The sequence below is a fragment of the Rhinopithecus bieti genome, unplaced genomic scaffold (genome assembly GCF_001698545.2).
Source record: "Rhinopithecus bieti isolate Rb0 unplaced genomic scaffold, ASM169854v2 scaffold_24392, whole genome shotgun sequence".
Lineage (NCBI taxonomy): Eukaryota > Metazoa > Chordata > Mammalia > Primates > Cercopithecidae > Rhinopithecus > Rhinopithecus bieti.
In genome coordinates, this window is record NW_016812542.1 from 507,405 (window position 1) to 528,927 (window position 21,523).

The window sequence follows — 21,523 nt, forward strand, 5'->3', positions numbered from 1 at the left end:
AAAAAAAAAAAAAAAAAAACCCCTTTATTTAAAGTTAAAAATGTAAAAAAAAAAGCCAAATATCCATTGGATATATCTGAGAAGTGGTACTTTGTGAGTTTCTTTGTTACATATATATCATTTTGTCACATTGACACTTAATTGTAAATTCAATGGCTATGAAAAGAAATCCATTTGCAAATGAACATCATGGCAGGTTATCTCCCTTTATATGATAATTTTATTTTTGTTCTATGTTTCTTAGTGTGATATGCTTTTCATCTTCATTTTAACACATTTCTATTCCATTTTTGTCTTTATTTTTTATTTTTTTTTAGTCAAAAGACTTAACACTGAAAATATCTGTGGATCATCATGTAGGTTCCCATAACGTTGGGTCATATTAAAGGTGACTTTGCTTAATAACATGGCAGTGTGGCATAGGCTATACTTGGGAAGCAACTAGACATTCACTTGGTTTGATGACATCTACATTATGGGATTGGTGAGAGAATTGAGTTTGATGGCATTTAGAGTGCTGATATACAGTGCCTGCTAAGTTGTGGGGACAAAAATGGGACCTTCTATCATTATTGTAGTAATTATAACAATTATCTTATGGTTCTATATTTATGAAATGAATTTGAGAAATTTGAACCATTTCTTGTATTCTTGTTGTTTTGCGTATTTTAAAGGAAGCATGATCTTTTTCTTGACAGTATTTTGGACTTCTAGAATAAGAAAACAATGTACAAAACAAATTATTGCTTCTTTTTTTGAAGAGAAAACATTGGATTTGAATTATAGTGACTCTTTGGCAGAATTTTACAGTTTTTGTTAGCATGATAGATACAGTAAAATTAAAAGATAAAATGTACTAGGGGTTAATGCAAAATTTGGCCCATATATCAAAATAGCCTTCTGCATAAGTCCGGATTATGGGGTCATCAGCCATAATTATCAAAGGTTTCTTTGAAGGCCTACGAGTTTAAGCTGAATGTAATGTGCTCACGAACCAGTGCCACCTTTGCATTAATAGGTCTTAAATATTCAGTCTCATTAGAGGGTGCACTAGCCTGGCCCCACAAGAACGTCATGTTTGGCTTGGAGAGTACAGAGGGGACTGTGGGTGTGAGGGGAATGGTAAAAGGCATGGAAGAGGGTGCTCATCAGTACTCCAGGAATCTTGAAAAGGCTCAGGCATGTCTAGCCAAAAAAGAGAAGATATAAGGGCAAGTGATAGTTAAAATAGGCTTTTTTTTTTGTTATATTTTACATAGCTGGAGATGCTAAAGTGAATGCCATCAGGAATGTAAAAGGTAATATTCCAACTTTAGCAATAGACAGTGTCTGACTGTAGTAGATGTTCAGTTAGTGTTTACCCCATAACTGAAGATTGAATGAATGAGTCCATGAACAAAAAAGTGAACAAAAGAACTAAGACAATCGGTAAAATGTATAACCTGAGTTTTGTCTCAAAATGGGGATGGCCACTGTGCCCCTGCCCCCAATATCTTATAATTATTTCTCTCATAGCATAGTGAAGAGCCTCTTCTATGTATTTACTTAAGCCATTTGAGACAGAAATAATACCTCATTCATCTCTATTTCCCTAGCAGCCAGCATAGTGCGGTAGTAAACTTCTTGCCACTGGACATATTCTTTGCAGAAGTTAAATAACTGTCAGGAAGTTAAGTATTTCATGCATTCATTAGTTGACAGTTTGGACTAAATGATTATATATTTTTGTAAGGTCCATTTCAACTCGAAGATCTTTGCAAAAGAAAAGAAATATCAGAGAAATACTAGATTGGGTGGGACAAGTTTATATTCTGTGAACTAAAGACAAGTTCTAAGGAGTTCCTATCTAAAAGTTCATGTTGTATCCTTCTTCTTTAATTAACTTTTTCTTTTTAGGCTTTCCTATCTCACATAATATACATATATATATATATATACATATATATATATAATATATATTATATATATATAATATATATATGTTCTAATATATTCCTTGTTTATTCCCCTCACTAGAATGTAAGTTCCTTAGGTACAGGGATTATTGTCTCTCTAGTCTGCTACTGTATCGTCAGTGTGTAGGACAGTGCCTGGCATAAGTTCAATAAATATTTGTTGTTGAGTGAATGGATGTCTGCAAATTTACCCTAGGTGTCACCTACATATGTGAAAATGATCAGTGATTGTGTGTATTGTGTGTATATTGTGTGATTGAAAATTTGTCTGACATTTTTAATTGCAGAAGGCCTTACGACCGGATATGGGCTATAATACATTAGCCAACTTTCGAATAGAAAAGAAAATTGGTCGCGGACAATTTAGTGAAGTTTATAGAGCAGCCTGTCTCTTGGATGGAGTACCAGTAGCTTTAAAAAAAGTACAGGTAAGATGATTTAATTATATAAATCAATGTAAAATTATACTATGTGAATTATAGATGATAAAAGTATATCCTGAATGATTGGGTACTGATAGCCTTAAGTTGAGAATGCTGGGAAAGAATGAACGTTGTATTTTAAAAGCCAGAATCAAGTGTAGAATAGAATGGAAATATTAGTTTTAACACTATTTCTAGGCTTTAAACATTTAGCTGGTATTGAACCTCAAAAAGCTTTCACAACTCTAAATTTTAAGAGACAGATTTGAGTTATCACCATTACTTCTACCTGTACATTTAACTAGCTGTGGAGTACTCACTGAAGTTCTACAGCTGTAGGCACTGTAGTCAGAAACTAGAGTCACAAAATGTACTGCCCGAAGTTAGTAAATGGAAGTTAAACTATACCAGCAAAAAAAATGAAAGGAAAATGAAGTGAACTTTATTTACTTGGAAATAAAAACGAGGCAGATAAAATTAGAACATTGATACCTTAACTTTAAAATCCCTTATTGTATTTGTGTCATTCTGGAATCAGATTTGCTCTGTAATCCAGACCCTTTTCTGTCTTCTTGAATTCATTTATCTTGCTCCAGCTACTCTTTCCAAGTCCTGCCCTAACCCTGGAGTTGTAGTCCCACTGAGCTACCCTGGAATGCTCACTTGCCAGAGCCCTGTAAGTTTCACTTGCCCTAATGAGATCCTCTGGCCTAGAAAGTACTTGTCTTTCTGCCTTCCAGTGTGTATGACATCAAACAATAAATCACACAGTGACTCATACACTTTTACTTCCTTTTTTCAATTATGATAATAGTTATTCTTCACACGTGCTATAGCCTATTTTGCTTTGCAAGTCTGTTACCTTTTTTTCTGCAGAGACCTGTGAAATCTAAATGTCCTTTTTTTTTCTTTAAACTTCTTAAGGTGATTAGTATACTTGTGACAGCCAATATAGAGATGAACAGTTTTAATTTACATTTAAAAATCATTGAATCCATTCCTCCAGTATTTATGAAATTTATTTAAAAATGAAACAGTAATGATTTATAAAAGGTTTTATCTGGTGTATGTGTTAGATGTAAACAATAATAGAGATATCCCCATATCCACAAGCCAGCTTAAGAAATAAACATTAAAAATATTTTTGACATGTGTGTGCCACTCCCTTCCCTCAGAGATAACCATATCCTGAATGTAATGTTTATCATTCCTTTGTTTTTCTTCATAGTTTTTCCTACACTAGTATGAACTTCTAAAATAAAGTCTATTGTTTACTTTTGCATTTTTTTGAACTTCACATAAATGAAGCATGTTTTATATATGTATCACACACACACACTCTCACAGAGCTTGCTTTTTTTCAGATAGCATCATGTTTGAGCACTTAGTCTGTGTTGGTGCATGCACTGTAGTTTACCCTTTTTGCTACTGTATAATATTCAACTGTTCTTGTTGATTGCTGTTTAAGTCGTTTACAGTTATTTGCTATTACAAACAATGCTTCTCTGATATTCTCATGTCTTTCCTAGTATACACATACAAGAATTTCTCTCTTGTTTGTGCTTAAGAATGGAAATGATTGAGCCACAGGGGATGCATGTGTACTGCAAGTTATTGCCAAATTGTTTTCCAGAGTTGAACTGGTGTAAGTTTTCACCAGCAGCATATAAGAATTGCAGTCTTCTCTGTTTTCATATGCCACTCAGAGCTTAAGAAAACACAATATGGAATGTAGTTATTAGTGTTTATGAAAGAGATTACTTTTGGAACAATTATTCCCTTACAAAAGAACTCTTCGATTCTTTTTTAAAATGTATTAAATTTGTACTATGATCTCTAAGCACCCAGGGAAATAAAAAAGAAACTAGTGGTATTATTCCTGCCCTCCAGGGGAAAAAGAGTCTATCTAGAACAATTTAATGTTAAACCCTGTGGCATGGGTTCCTGATTTAAATAAGAGTTCACAGAATGGAGATGTCAATTTGAGCTGTTGGAATTGGTGGAATTGGAACTTAAGCCAGGCTATAAATGTGAGCCCAGATTGTGGTGAGCATTGGAACCAGGCAGAGGAATTTGAACTGTAGGCAATCGAGGATGCACTGTGGACTCTCAAGTAGGGTAACAATCTTCAAAATCCATTATTTTCAAACTAAAATTTCAAGCTCAACATACAGAATAGAGTGGAGAGAACATAGCTGCCAATCTGCCACAGGGTGTCAAGATGGGAGGATGGATGGATTGAGATACATTTGGAGGTCTCTGGGGACTCTTGGATCCCTTCTCTGAATCTGAGTGTGGAAAGGAGGGCTCAGTTCTGTCTCTAGTGATTATTTTTTACATTGCAGAACCTTCTCATTAGAAATAGAAAGAATGGAGGAAGGGGTGGAGGGAGGCAGATAAAAGCTCTTGCTGCATTTTCTATTGATTGGAAATTTGGATAAGTGTGAGTTAATTTGCACAATTGTATTTCCCTTCAGTATTAATTGGATATTATTCTCTAGCTGCCTCTGTTTTACGCTGTGATAAACCTCAAATTACTGTAGGAAGTTAAAGTTTATTCTTTTGGATTATCCCATTCCTTTCTGCTTTAGTGTTGATATTGTGACATCTTCTAGTTTAAACCTAATTGCTTCATAGAAGAGAGAAATGATATTGTGAAGATATTCTTAGCTTATTTATGAGGGAACAGTGCCTTAAATCTTTGTAAAGAGAAATATATTTGCATTTTAAACATATTATTGATTCTTGTGATGTATCACACTTGTGCTGATCAGGAAAACCTATGGTTCTTTCTTTTTAAAAAGTCATCTCTGCAGCTTAAAATAAAAAAAATTTAAAATATTGCTGACCAATGCTTTTCCTTTTGAAGAATGCTAACCTAACTCTTTACAAAAATCCTTAAAGAATTACATATTGAATTTTTTCATGCAACTTTTTATTTTAAGGCTATATTACTTGTCTCAAGAACTGTATTACCGTTCCCAGGTCCACTAGACTCCTTGAATACTTCGGTTGAGTTCATAAGCTAAAGTATTGGTTTTATCATTCATTTATCTGCTTACAAAGTTTTAATGAGATAACATCCAGAATCCTCAGCTTAGTTTTTAAGACCCTTCCCTACTTTGTGCCACTCCATTTAGTTCACTTTCAGGGCCGTTAACAAAGGATATGCTCAGCTCTGGCCATTTTACTGCAGGTTTGCCTGTTACCTGTATGGGACAGAAGAGTGTGTGTGCTAAATGCATGTTACTTCTTGGAAATCATAAAGTGATCTGAGAGCCTACAGTATATGGCAACATTAACCAATCTTTCTGAAAATGTACCTGTATCCCATCATGGTTCGTTTGCAAAAAAATAAGATGGTGCCTTAACTAATAGAACAATTGTGAAATTCTCTGTACCAACTTTGCTTTTCTCTCTTGCCTCCTTCTTCAGTGCTTCCCTTCCTGCTGATCATTGAATCCATTCCTCCAGTATTTATTGACCACCTCGTGTTTATTGGTCAGTGGGTAAGGCTTTAGGAAGATTAAGATAAACATAATGAGACTCCTGGGATTCTAGTGGGGTTACAACAAAGACACCTCTAACATAATGAGATAAGCACTGTGATAGGAGCAGCCTTGAAGAGAACAGGTGTGAGGAGGAGCTTAGGAAAGAGGCTTCACAGAGTTTGTGAGCTGGCTCTCAAAACTTACGTTCTTTATGTTGGAAGATTATCAGAAACTTTTTTTGATCTGGTATATGCAATCTCTTATATTTTGCTCATTGATTAGAGCTATAGGATTGAAGTTGGTTTTTATTTTATCAATCTGACATAGTGTTACAGTAGTGTGAATTTTGGGTCTCGCTGTTTCTTAGTTCTTTGACCATTGTTACTCTCATTTTTAAATAATACGTGAGGTATTTTGATTCTTTGTTCATTAATGCTTAATTTCTCTTTGCTTGCTCTTAACTATATTTCTAGGTAACACTATTTTACTGTGTGGCAGCCATTGTCAGTGAGAATTCTTTTAGGAAGAAAAGCTAGAAAGAAACTTTATGTGTTTATACAAATAAACGTAGAGTGATAATATTGTTCAGATTCACCTTTTGATTCAGGTGATCTCAAAAAGTCTTCCCCAAAGTATTCTTTGATATTGAATGCTTACCTTTCATTTACTTACGTTTGCTAGTTGCTTTCAAGTATTTTTCAAGCAAATAACTTTTTAATTTCTATTAATAAGTTACTTTTTTACCCATGTTAATTTTAGATTCTGCATGTTTGCATATAATTAGAAATTAGGATTATATATGATCAGAAATTTGTGGACAATGATAGCACTTCCATAATATATAGAGTGATTTTAATATATTCATAACCTCTGTGCTCTGTATTCAGTCTCTTTTTCGGTGTTCATTGTGATTAACAAATTTATCTTGTAGCTTTTATGAACTTCATCATTTAATCTCTATAGACTTCCTTTCAAATTTCCAATTGTTATTTGAATAAATGGAAACTAAGCATTTGTAAGAATAATTCATAAATGACATTAAAAAATACAGAACAATTTAGTAAATTAATGTTAGTTTTTACTTGTCAAGGTGGAATAGGCTTTTATCTTAAAATTAAAGCTTTTAATTTTAATTACTTGTACTTGCAATCTTAAGCATTTCTAAGCAGATAAGAAACAGAAGATTTCCAGATTTGTGGAATATTTAACATTTTGGGATTAAACTACTATATGGCAGACACTGTACTCAACACTAGGGACACAATACTGGGACACAATAATTAAATCCGACATTTTTGTGTGGGAAATAGACAATAAATCAAATAATTATAGCAAAAAATAAATCAAATAATTATAGCCAAAAAGGAAATGACCATACTGTGTTATTAGAGACAAACTAGATGGAGGAGAGCATTTTAGATAGAGTGTGCAGCAAAGGCCTCTCTGAGAATGTGAAATTTAAGCTGAGGTGGAGGATAAGGAGTCCGTCATCTGAAAAGTAGTGATAGGAAGGTTCCAGCTGTAGAGCTGGGCGCGGTGACTCACGCCTGTAATCCCAGTACTTTGGGAGGCCGAGGCGGGCGGATGACGAAGTCAAGCGATCAAGACCATCCTGGCCAACATGGTGAAATCCTATCTCTACTAGAAATACAAAAATTAGCTGGGTGTGGTGGCACACGCCTGTAGTCCCAGCTACTTGGAGGCTGAGGCAGGAGAATCCCTTGAACCTGGGAGGCGGAGTTTGCAGTGAGCCGAGATCACACCACTGCACTCCAGCCTGGAGACAGAGCAAGACTCTGTCTCAAAAAACAAAAATGACAACAACAAAAACAACACCAAAAAAATTTGCTTAGTATATATTTTTAAGTACTTTGTTTTCTGCATTTTAAATGGTCTTTCTTCTAACAATTTGACATATGCCCTTTTAAGGGGATATTTCTGTTAAGTTACTTGAAGGATTTTGTTTCCTTTTAAAGAAATCTAGTGTTAACCTTTTCAGTTTCATTAGCTATGAGTAATTTTGGCAAAATTTTAAGATGACAAAAGAAAACCTTTAAAATGATTCAGAGAATACCAAGAATTTATCAGTCATTACTTGCCTAACTAACCACAGCTCATCCCTTGCTCTTAACAAGTATAAAATGAGTTTAAAAACCTGAAGAAACTTTGGTAGAGCTGAATGAAAATGATGCCTCCTGAAGACTTGTTTGTACATGTTATATGCAAAATATTCTTACAAAGTCCATATTTTCACCCAAGACATACTGCTTTTTCTTGCTCATAAAATCATCGGACAGCTTTGAATCTTTGTTTGGGAATGACGTAATCTAAATATTCATTATTTATTTTCGTCTTGACTTGTTGGCTAAGAGAAAAAGAAAGATACTTCTGAATTTCCAGTTAAGTGTATTTGTAAATATATTTGACTCAGAATTTAGTTTTGCTTTAGATGTGCCAACAATGCTTATTTCTCGCTGCGTTTGAGGAGTAACTTTTGATATTATTGAAAATTCAGTTAAAAATAAAAGTCAAATTGTAATTCTAAATTAATTTTTGTAACTTGAATTAAAGATTTTCTATGTAGCATGTTTCTATTTTGATATGTTGTATCTCATTATGGTTTCCTAAAACTCTTATACATAAATTATTCATTCTCATCTCACTCACCCTCTGTTTTTTAAAAATGTTCCACATCAGAGAGACATTGATTACTGAGAGATTAGATACATATATGTCTCCAAGTTTGTGATTTTATTCATTTTAATTACTGGTACTGTATGGGCATTATTCTTTCTCTGTCTCCTAAAACAAACAAACAAAAATACCAGGAATTCCATCAAGATCTAATATACTTATAGTTTTGTGCTTTCCAGTATATCTTTGAGTTATCTCAAATTCCTTGTAAATAGCATTTCCTGAGAAGGGCATCAGCATTCATGATGTGTCAAGAATCAGTTCTTTCTCATGCCATTTTGATTTAAAGTACAAGTAGTCTGTGTGTGTGTGTTTCATACCTATAACTAATATCAAGTTAAAAGTTTTCTATTTCTATTAGTGTTTGTTTTATTGTTTAACATGTTAATATAGTAATCCCTTTGGGGGAATGAATGGCATTTCTATGTGAAATTGCTAAATGTAAAGCTTATTCCTTCAATTCAAGAACTTTTGATTTTACATATATATATGTGTGTGTATATATATATATGTGTATGTATATGTGTGTGTGTATATGTATTTTTTTCTGAATGGCATTACACATTCCTGCTTACATAAATCAGTTATTGAGAGCCCTTCCAGCCAGCCATACTCACCCCCATTAAGGTTCTTACATCACTTTGAACAAGTAGCACTTACAAGTTGCATGTTAATTTTCTGTGTTGCAGTCTGCATTCTGCATCTGACACTGTGCATCTTAAAGGACTGCAAGATGGTTTTCTTATTTGTACCTGTAATAAAATCTGATAGTAAGGTGGCATTCAGCGTGGATTTTTATATGTAGAAAGGGTGGACATTTAACAGTTTAAGCTTGTCTGTACTCAGGATCAGGTTATTCACATTAATCATTTGTGTGTACAGTTAAAACTATGATGCTCTTGGAGAAAATTTCCACAAGGTTTTTCCTTCCTCCATAAGTGGTGTCATATCGTGTGTTCTTTAATACTGGTATTTTTTTAACCCCTGCTATTGGTGTCCATTTATATCTAGCTCATTTTGTCAAAACTTGATGTGTACAACAGCTTAATGTTTGCCAAAACATGTCTCACTAGATAGTTTATGCAAACTTTGTGATAGTGATTTGCCACTCATAGTCCTTTCCTTCCCCCCACCCCCAACCCCAGCCCCTTTTCCTTTCCTTGCTATTGTTTCATTGTGTTGCATTCTGTTCCATTCTGAAATCATGGTAGTTAACATGAGTTCACTGTGGCTGACATGGTTAGAATTACTGCTAATGGAGAAATAGAAGTTAACTCTCTTCAATATATGTACCGGCATACATATTTCTTCTTCTGTTATTTGATTAAGTGGGAGAAACCTTGATGTAATCTAGTCTGTCTCTTTTTGTAAACCATTAACTAAGTTAAGGCTCTATATTTTTTCAAATCTTAAACAGTATGCATTGCTCAACTATTTTACATTAAAAGTTGCAGAACGTAAATTTGATACTTGAAGTTTTCATTAGAAGTAGTAGAACCAAAATAATGTTGGTGAAAAAGCATATATATAGTTTTATTTTTTATTTTATTTTATTTTATTTTTAATTGTTTTTGAGACGCAGACTCACTCTGTCACCCAGGCTGGAGTGCAGTGGTGCAATCTGGGCTCACTGCAAGCTCCGCCTCCCGGGTTCACATCATTCTCCTGCCTCAGCCTCCAGAGTAGCTGGGACCATAGGCGCCAGCCACTCCACCCGGCTAATTTTTTTTTTTTGTATTTTTAGTAAAGACGGGTTTTCACCGTGTTAGCCAGGATGGTCTCGATCTCCTGACCTCGTGATCCGCCCACCTTGGCCTCCCAGAGTGCTGGGATTACAGGTGTGAGCCACCGCACCCAGCCTGTATATCATTTTATATACTGCTATTTTCACTACTTAAAAAGCACATGCATTTGTACAAGAAATGGAAGGGACTGAGCCAAAGCTAAAATTCTTTAAGGCAGTGAGTTTGTGAATTTTATTTTTGCTTTATAATCTTATCTAATATCTTCATGGTTTTTTTTTTAATTAAGAAAATTAGAACTTTGTGTATCTTTGGATAGTAAGAATAATATCTAGAAAAAGTTGCCTCTCATAAGCTGTAATTATACACCCTTATTCCATATTTACTTTTATGCATTAGATATGTTTTGTTTCTCTCTGGCAGAATCCTATAATTCTTTCAAGGTTCGCCTCTAATGCTACCCCCTCCCTACATGGGAGGAATTTCTTCCTTAGGTGTCTAATACTACACTTTGTACACACATGTATTTTAATACTTCTTAGCTAGTTGTGTATGCATTAGACTTCATGATAGCCTGGCTCAGTTGAGAAAACACTGACTGTGGAGCTAGAACTACCTGGCTTCAAGATTCTGTCATTTACTAGTTTTATGATCATAAGCATATTATTTAATCTTTTTGAGCCTCAATCCTCATCTTGTTATTTTGGCCAATACTGCCTATCTTATAAGATTGCAATGAATTTCAAAGCATCATGTGTAAAGAGGCCAGCCCTCTCTGGTAGTGTCTAATAACTACTTCTCTAATTAAAAAGACTTGGATTCTGCCACTCCTTTGACTTTGTACCTTTTCTTGGAATGTTAGCTGCCTGAATCAGGAAGACTTGATCAAGCTGATTACTAAAAATGTCATTTTTTAAAATTTGTTATGTCACTAGGGTTTTAATCAGCTTGCAGTACTGACTTATATATTTTTTTCCCAGTCTCTAAGATACTGCTTTTTTAAATGTTATTTTCCACACACTTAGAACTTTGAGAGATTTGTGTTTTCAGAGACACATGAAATACCTTTTTGATTGTATTTTTTATTTTATGTTTTAATGGTAGGTTAATATTTTCAACCTTTACTTCATTATCTTCCCTCCAAACTGCCTTTTTAGGCATTTCTTCCCAATTACCTCTACCCATGAAATTTTAATTCCACAAATACAGTACATCTGTTTATGTGCAGTACTGTATGTGTATCTATACTTAATAGAGTAAAATTTTGTTACCCTTCTCCTCAAAGAACTAAATTTCACCCCCTTGAAATGATAGCACCCTTGTCAAAAATGCATACATCAGACCTTTTAGACATGATTTGATGGAACAGATTAATAGTTCACTGCTTGGGTTCTAGATGGATAATTCTAAGAATGAATTCTGCTTGCTCTGTTGATTAGCTGTGTGACCTTTTGTCAGTCTCCTTAGCTTTCTAAAGCTTCTCTTCTTCATCTGTAAAATGGGAATACTACTATTATCATCCTCATAAGGTTGTGCAGTACATTTAGCATATATTAATTGCTCAACATATATTAGCTATTACTTTATCATCTTAATAATCACAACTTTAATTTTGTTCTTTGAAACTTAAGACCTTAGTGTCAAGGGATATCTAACTGGTCTCTTTATCCATTTTTTAAATACTGACTGCTGAAAATGTAAGCGTTGTTGGTAACATAAGATACCTACAGACCTCCATAATAAATAAAAGCTAATCAGAAAGAAAATTCCTTAGTGTACATATAATTACATGTAGAGTATTAAAATGAATTTACATGATAGCTTGAACCATAGGTTATTATTTTATTAAATAATTCTGGGTCCTATTTTTAGATATTTGATTTAATGGATGCCAAAGCACGTGCTGATTGCATCAAAGAAATAGATCTTCTTAAGGTAATTAATGAACTATTGACTCTTTTGAACATAATATGGTGATAAAAGTGATTTACTAAAATATCACACTTAAACACAAAAAGGTTTTTAAGACTTACGCTACACTGGTTTCAAGTAATATTATGTAAGGTTGAATTTCAGTATATTGAAGAATATAGTTATTTTTTGGATTTATTGTTAAATAATATAATCAGAACATTTGGTAGGACCAGCTTTTTTTTTTCTCATTTCAAACTAGGAAATAGATAAAACGGGCATGAAACACTGAAAAATTTTTTTTCTTGACCACCCCAACAAGATATATTCTAAAGGTTAAGTAATATAAATGCAAATTAGTATTATCTCAATATGAATTATATTGAAAATGTAGACTAATCAAAATGGTTCACATGCATTTTCTAATGTTTCAAAACCTTTTTCCAGACTTAGACAGAGTGCATCTAAAGAGTATGCCAGGAATTAGCTTTTTAGTTTCTCATCTACTAAAATATGACTGAGACCTCAATTATTTCTGCACTGATTCGTTTATAGTGAAGTTTCTTTTGAGAAATGCTGTGGCTTATGTTGTATTTTTAACTTATAGTTAAAATTTGGCTGTTTTTTTATGCCATCCATTTGTGTTACTGCCTAAAATAAACCAGATTTATGCAAAAAGGAAAAAAGTAAGGTCAAAACAATGTTTTCTGACTATTCTGTTAGTTGTAGTTATTTCTTGGCACATGAAGTAGCTGGCTTAAATATATGTGAACTTTTACTGTAGAAATAACATGTCATCATAGAAAATTTGCGGAGAAAACTTTAAGTAGAAAGAAGAAAGTCACCCATACTTTCTGCATAATTTCTCAGAGAAACAATTCATCTCATATTAATGTGTTTAAAGATTGAACAAAAGGACTAAATGAGTAGGGACTGATACATATATTTCTACAAGGTAAAATTTTTCTTAGGGATTATTTTATGAATTGACTCACATAAATAAGTCCTGTATATTATTTGATATAAAAGCAATAGTTAGATATAGTATAGTAGATACCAGCTGTGTTTTGTCTGCTAGCTGGAGTTATTCTAGGACCAGCCATAACTTCTAAATAGGAGTAAAAAGGGCTACTTTATCATTGAGTGTTCCTAAATGAAAGTTCTCATTTTGAGGATGTAATTTTTAGCAGTTGGTGACCTAATTCTGTCATTTACTTCTTGCATCTGTTGATATGCTTATTGGGCTTAGCAGTACTTTTAAATTAAGATTTAAATGTAAAATATATTATTTCTAATAATATTAAGGTAAAGTTATACCTAGTTTTACTTTTAATAATTGTAGTATTTGTTTCAAAATTCACTAAAGAAAATATACTGTCATGTTAAGATTTCTATAATTTAAAAAATACAGTTAAGTTTGTTCTTAAGTTACAAAACTGTGACTCTTAGAAATTTACAGTAAGAAAACTTTCTGATGCCTGTTTTATTTTCTCAGCAACTCAACCATCCAAATGTAATAAAATATTATGCATCATTCATTGAAGATAATGAACTAAACATAGTTTTGGAACTAGCAGATGCTGGTGACCTATCCAGAATGATCAAGGTAAGTTTTTAAAAAATTGTCTTAATGTTTTGTTTTGTTTTTTTCTAATAGAATTGTCTGTTAAACATATAGGGATATTAGATATTTTAAACTAAAGACCTCAATGCAAGACTTATCTGGTAGATATGTAATAAATAGTAGATGATTAGTGATCATAATTCTGAAACTGGTTTACTTGGTGATGTTTCCACTGGTCAGCTTAAATATCTAACCCCAAAACCAACTTGGAAAGGGACCAAGATACTTGTCTTCTGTAAGTCAAGTTTTGCTGTTTGATTCTCTGAGCAGACCATGCTTGATCCTGTGTCTCTGGACATGAGTAAAAGGAGGTAGAAAGAGACTCTAGAGCAGCCTGACCTATTTCTGGGGGGGATCCGTCAAAGAAAGTGGGATTTGCAGTCAGACCTTGGATATCAACCCCACATACAAATTGTTTTACCTTCTTTTCTAAGGGCATATTAATTGGGTTTAAGTTCAGCTGCAATTAATAGAAACCCTTAAATAATAGTAGCTTAAAAACTGTTTGTCCTTGGGCCAGTTACTCCTCTGCGCCACATTTTCTAAAAAACAAAGTAATAATATGACCTACTTTATAGGAATGTTGTAATTATTGAATTAATTAATATTTATTAAGAGCTTAGAAGAATGCCTCACACATTGTAAGGCTGTGTAAATGTATCTGCTGCTGCTATTATTATTATTGTTATTGTTATTACTTCTCTGTCACGTAAAAGTCTGGGGCCAGTATGGTAGCTCTGTTCTATCAAGAGTATTTTAGAGACCTAGCCTATTTCTAGCTTATCAAGTCACACTAGGCTTGAAGGGACAAAGAGTACGTGCTGGCTTTATCTTAAAGCACATTCCTGAGTGCTGCCTGTCACACAACATTTTCAGCTTTATTCCCTTGGCCAGAATGTAGTCTCATGAACCTATCTAGCTGCAAGGAAGGCTGGAAAAGAAAGTCTTTATTCAGCTGGCCGTGTGCCCAGCTAAACTTCTGTTACTATGGAACACAACTTGAACCATCTAGAAACAAACAAGAATAACTGAATGAGAAAAACAAAAGCTATTTATTTGAGCTTGCTGTAGCAAGGGAGTCAGCCAATCATCACTTGCATCTTGGCAGAGAACTGAAAGCAGACAAAGGAGTGAAAGGTTTGTAGAGGGAAGAAAAGGGAAGCCTTTGGGTATGCCCTGATGGGAGACTGCTGACATAGAGAAGCTATAGACCAGCTGACTAGAAACAGGGTGTCCTTGTGATTGGTTAGGAGTACATATTTGGCTTTCTCTGGTTGGTCCTAGTTAAAGGCAGGGACAAAATTAGGGAATCTGTCAGTTGTTATTCAATTGTTATAGAAGGTACTATTTAGCTTCCTAGATTGTCACTAGAGACAGCAGTCTGGCTTCCTGCAAGTCTAACTTATAGCACGCTGACTTCCTGTGTTGTTTGGTGTAGATAAAGAGTTGATTTCCTGGGCAGGTAAGAAAGATTGATATGTGGTTGGATATATGTACGTACATTAGTACATATGTCTTTAAGTAGATGGATGGATATGTGTACATGCATTAGTACGTATGTCTTTAAAAAGTATACATATAAACATCCTATATATTACTTAACCATCATAATAAAACTATGTGAGAGGTATTACTGACCCAATTGTATTTATATGGTCCTTCCTTTTTCTCCCTCATTTCCATGTCCCAGAAATAACCTCTAACCGTTATGTGCATAAAACCTTCCCAACTTTACTTACTATCTTTATACCCATTTAAATATAAAAATATATACTAATACATGTATTCTTTCTCAGACACATCATGATTTATTTTATTACTTTGTTAATAGATAGTTGGATTGTTTTCATTTTTTATTCTTACAGAGAAATCTCAAGTACAAAGCCTTATCTACATCAATACAACTGTATATAATGCTCCATTGTCTATTTCTATTACATAGATTCATTTAAATATTGCCAAGTAAGAGTATACACATTTTAAATAATAGCTATTGCCAAATTATACCCTTAAATAGTTAATACCAATTTGTAGCTTTTAAAAAATATCTCTATATTTTAATTTTTTATTTATTAGACATTTACTCTGTGCCAGGCACATGGTTTATGGCTTTTTGGAACTCATCATCTAGTGGGAGAATCAGGCATTTGACTAATACTAATGTAAAACTATTTACCTGCAGTTGTAATAAGTTATATAAAGGAAAAGTGTGGGTTATAAGGGATGATTATAACAGGACCTCTGAAACTACACTGGTGAATTCAGATGGCAATTAAAGGATTTTGATCAGTTGTCCTAGTTATTTAATCTTAATAATTGAGCCAGTTTGTACATCAATAAAATTGGGTCAGTAATACCTGTCTTACAGCATTATTATGATGGTTAAATAATATGTAGTATGTTTATATATATACTTTTTAAAGACATATGTACAAATGTATGTACACATACCCATCCATCTATCTGTGTCTTTATGCACCTATGATATCTCATAGGTATTCACATTTTCTTTATTCCATTTAAACCTCTGATCACTACGCTTCTAGCCTCCTTGCATCATACAAATCTACTCTTTTCTACTCTTCAAAGTTGTCTTTATTCCTCCAGTTTTACAGAGTATTTAAAAGTCACTAGACAGGAGCACCCTCACCTTCCCATGACTGAACCTGCTAGACCTACTTGTGTCTGTTACTGTTCTCTCCTCCTTCTCTCCTGTTACCATATTCTTGTTAGGTAGGAGGGATTGTTATGTTTCCCTCCACCTGGGTTCTCTATCCTTTCTCTGCCTGTATTCTCAGAAATCTTAATTCCTATCATTATCTGTTCCCAGTTCTAGATTCATAACCATTGTGCACTTCTGAGTTCCTTCTCTCATCATTTAAATATGCTCAGGTCACTGTTATTTTAAACATATTTATATGTATATACATGCACACACACCTGTTCCCCATTCATTCATTCATTCATTCAAGAAACTTATTTTCCAGTGGAGAAGTCAAATGCTAAAAGCAAGTAGAATATATGATATGCCAGATGTTGATAAATCAATTAAGAAAAATTAAAGAAAGAAAAGCAATAAGGAGTTTGGAGGAGGTGTGTTGCTATTTTATTTTATTTATTTAATTAATTTTTTTGAGATGGAATCACTGTGTCACCCAGGCGGGAATGCAGTGGTGCGATCTCGGCTCACTGCAACCTCTGCCTCCCAGGTTCAAGCAATTCTCCTGTCTCTGCCTTCCTAGTAGCTAGGACTACAGGCATGCACCACCATACCTGGCTAATTTTTGTATTTTTAGTAGAGACGGGGTTTCACCATATTGGTCAAGGTGATCTCGAACTTTGACCTCAGGTGATCCACCTGCCTCGGCCTCCCAAAGTGCTGGGATTACAGCTGTGAGCCACTGTACCCAGCCTGTGTTGTTATGTTAAGTAAGATAATCTCAGAAGAGGCTCTTAAGTCCTACCACCCTCACCTCTGCTTGCTTTTTCCTTCAATTACTACCCTAGTTCTTTTTTTTCCTTCACAGTCAGATGCTTACTCCTGACTCTCTTTCCAACCTACCACACATAATAGCTCTTCAATGACCTCTATCATGAAAGCCAAAGGACTTTGTCCAGTCTTCATTCTGCTTGATCTCTCAGCAGCATTTGGCTCTGCTTTTCATACCCTTCTTCCTAAAACACTTCTCCACCAGCTTATTGAGTCCCACAGTGTCTTGATTTTCTTCCTACCTCTCTGGAGACTATCATTTTTCTTAACTGAGTCATTCTCTTCTTCCTGGCCTTTAATGATGGAATTTTAAGTTTCAGTCCTTGCCTTTTTTTTTTTTTTTTTTAGTTCTTACTCACATTATAGGCTGATCTCATTCATACCTGTGTATTCAGTTACTGTCTATACTCTTGTTGACTTCCGATTTTTTATCTTTAGCATGGAGCATTCTCTAAATTCTGACTCTATATTGGCTCAATATGCCTGTAAACAAATTCCTTACAGACTACCCATCCTCCCATGTTCCCTAACTCGAGGCCTGGCACCAATTTATCTAGTTGTGCACTCTGGAAACCAGGACTCTTTTTTGACATTTCACTCTCCCTTACCTCTTCTTTTCAATCTCACCAGATTCTGTTTATTTTTTCTTCTGAATCCATTCAAATTTCTTCACCTGGCTCCCTCTCCATTTCTCTCCCTATCGTCTCTCATTCAGAGAGAGTGAGAGCTTTTTAACTGTCTCCCAGTATCCAGCACCCATTCCTTAAATCCGTTTCTCCATCAGTCTTTAAGACGTTAGAGGGGAGAGAAACAAAGCAAAAGGAAAACCTCCTTTCAATCAAATCTTTCTAGATTTTCACTTTAAGGGTAAAGACTAAAATGTTTGGCAAGATTCAGCAAGCCTTGTGTTCTATAGAAGATAAGCTCCCTCAGAGAGGGTCAGAGTCCGTTTTGTGTATTCACATATTCCAAGTGCCTAGAGCAGTGCCTGGCACAGAGCTTGTGCTCAGCATGTATTTGCTATAGAATCTGACTCCTGCTCTTGCTGTGGCATATTGGCCTTTCATTTCCTTGAATGTGATTTTATTTTACCTGGGATGCTCTTCTTCTCCATTCTTGGCTGACTTTATTTCTGCTTGTACTTTAGTTCTTTACTTAGGTATCACTTCCTCAAACATATTCCTTTCACTCATAGAGTACTTTATGGTGTAAGTGCTCCCAGAGTGCCCTTCCTATATAAGACTTAGTAATATAATCGTGTATTTATGTGTGTAATCATTTTATTGATGTTTGTGTTTCCCATTAGACTTAAATTTCTTTTGAGCACAGAGACCATGCTGGCTTTTCTTGCCTGGGTATCTTCAGTTTCTAGCTCATAGTACCAACTTCAATAAATATGTAGTGAATAGATGTATAGAAGTTGGTTGTTTTACTACTATTACACTTCTCTGTTCCAGGGCTCAGTAGATAACATGAGTGGTTGTGTAATTGTCACAACAATTTCCTGCTGCTTTATGCTCTGGTCTCATAGAGAGTTGCTGTGATATTCAGTGTATTTTTTGCGGGAGTGGGGTTGGGTAGTTAAGAAATTCTAAAATTGTTTTCTGAACATGCTTATTGGTTCTGTAAGCAGTTCTTTATAAGATAGATTATATCAGGAAAAAAATCATAGGAACTTCTTTTGTGAAGGAATAGAACAATGGCTTAAAGCTTTGTAAAGGACAGCAGTGAATGCTTGAATTGTAATGAACATGATTCATTTCTTTTTAGTGAGTAATATTATAAATCATTGTGCATCATAACAATATATTTCATTCTCTCAAGTCTTCAGCTTAATTGGGGTAGAAGAGGAAATATAGCTTCTGGTCTGTATTCCAGAAATGAACCTCTGGATAGCATTGCATCAAAGATTTTTACAAGTAAATAATTAATTTGTTCAGGGCAGACTGACAAATATAATTAAGCAATTTATAGTTGAAATATTCAGTATTTCTCTAATTAGTGACAAAGGAATACCTGAGGCTGTGGTCAGATGAAATACTTTCCAGATGAGTTTTAGGATAAAAGGAAATCTAGAATTTTTCATCATAATTTCTTCATTATCAGCAATCAGAATTTTAAAGGAAAATCGACCTTACAAAACAGATTTCAGTTAAATTGTGCTGTATATGCCATATATTTTCTTTATTGTAGTTAAATTGGACACATACGTGCTCCATTTTGTAGTATGTCTTATTATACTGTTTATTTCGCTATTCTAATGTCAAGAAACATATTTGGTGGTGAAGACCCAGTGTAGAGGAAATTAATCTCAAAAATATATAAATAAGAGGATTTTAAAATTTCAACTTGTCAATAGAAATGTTACTAAAACATATTTTAAATTTTCATGGTTCATTTCACAATATATACTTCATTCATTGAACTGTTTGTAAGCACGTGTATTTATAACTACCTATTGGTAAGTCAATTTGAGACAAATAGAAGAAACTATAAATGTATGTATTTAATATTATATATTTTTAAAAATTGTTTCGCTAGAATATCAATGAAATAAAATGTAACCTAATAAATATTTTGAGAAGAAACTCAGAGGTTTGTTATCTGCCAAGAGAATGTCATACCATATCACAGTGGCTAACGAGGAAGTGAATATTATTCTTATAAATATTTTTTAGTTAAATATGCAATACAAATAATTTAAATGGATGTCTGTTTTCTGCCAGGAGTTTGACACTGCACAAAATAAATAAATAAGACCATCGTTTCTTATTTCTAGGATATTTAGGTATAGGCTATCTTCTTAGATTGCTGACTTTGTGTTTTCTACCTTGTTACCACCTGTAGGTCATTCCTTCTAAATTTGCTAGGAGCCTTAAAACTCGTTTTGTTTATATATACATAAAATTAATTTTACATATTGATTTTTCATGTGTTTACAGTTGTATTTCGTATTAATTTTTTATTGCTGCATAGCAAATTACCACAAATTTAGCAGCTTTAAGCAATACAAATTTATTAACTCTAGATTCCTGTGAATCAGGATTAATGGGTTCTCTGCTGAAGGTCTTAGAAAATTGAAATCAAGGTGCCATCTGGGGCTGTGAGCTCACTTGAGGTTCAGGGTCTTACTCCATGTTCACTGGTTTTTGGGGGAATTCAGATCCTTGAAGTTGTATGGCTAAAGTTCCTGTTTCCCTCCTGGTTGTCACCTGGGGGTATCCTTAGGTTCTTGAGGCTGCTGGCCTTTTTCTGCCCCATTTGTCTCCACAGCCTGCCATTGTGTTCCCTTAAGACCAGCAGGAGAATTTCTCTGGGTTCAGATCTCCCTGGATGTTTTTGAATGGCTCACCCAATTAGGTCATGACTACTCAGGCTAATGTCCTTCTTGATTAACTCAAAGTCAGCTGATTAGGGACCTTAATTACATCTGCAAAATCCCTTCTTCTATATAACATATAAAATGGGAAGAGTAATTCATAATATTCACATGTCCTACTCACATTCAAGAGAGTGGGATTATACAACAGGACTTGAGAATTTGGGGGAGTGAGGTATATCTTAGAATTCTTATGGCAGACATTAATAAATTAGCTAGAATGTCAACCATGTTTTGGAGATAACTTATTTTCAAATACTATAACTTAAAAATCTTGTTCACCTACTTGGTTTGGCTGTTTTTACGTTTGCAGACACATTTTTATTTGTACTTATCCAAATGTAGAGGTTGTATTGGAAATAAAATCACTTTGAAATGTCTTTTACACTCTTGGCCTTTGGATCCTTAAAGCAATAAAGGTTTCCCAGCAGTCCCATCTCTCTTTGATAACTCTGATTTATTGTTTACCGGGATACCTACACTTTCCATTTCAGCCTCTGGACAAAGTGTATAGCCCATGTCAGACAATTATGAGAACTGCCAGTGATTCCAAATGCAGTTTCTCACTAAGTCTTTTGTATAAGATCGTCATCTGTCTTATATTTCATTTTAGAATTATTCTGAAGTCCTAAGGTTACAAGTTAGTAGCGCTATCTGAAAAAAACTACACAGGATTGAATATTATTTTATATATATAAATTAAAAAAATATATTTTATATATATACACACACATAGATACATTTACTTAGGTACCTATATATAATATGTGTACATCTATGTGTCTATATCTGTATAAATTTTTGTCTACATATGG

At 34.1% G+C, this 21,523-nt stretch overlaps 1 protein-coding gene across 1 annotated transcript in view; it reads left to right on the forward strand.

Moving 5' to 3' along the window:
• Positions 1-21,523, forward strand: part of NEK7 (NIMA related kinase 7) — a 155,672-nt gene that overhangs the window by 81,810 nt on the left and 52,339 nt on the right. Inside the window, 3 exon segments of the mRNA XM_017896562.1 lie at positions 2,243-2,383; positions 12,177-12,239; positions 13,711-13,821. Coding sequence (XP_017752051.1) covers positions 2,243-2,383; positions 12,177-12,239; positions 13,711-13,821 — 315 coding nt within the window.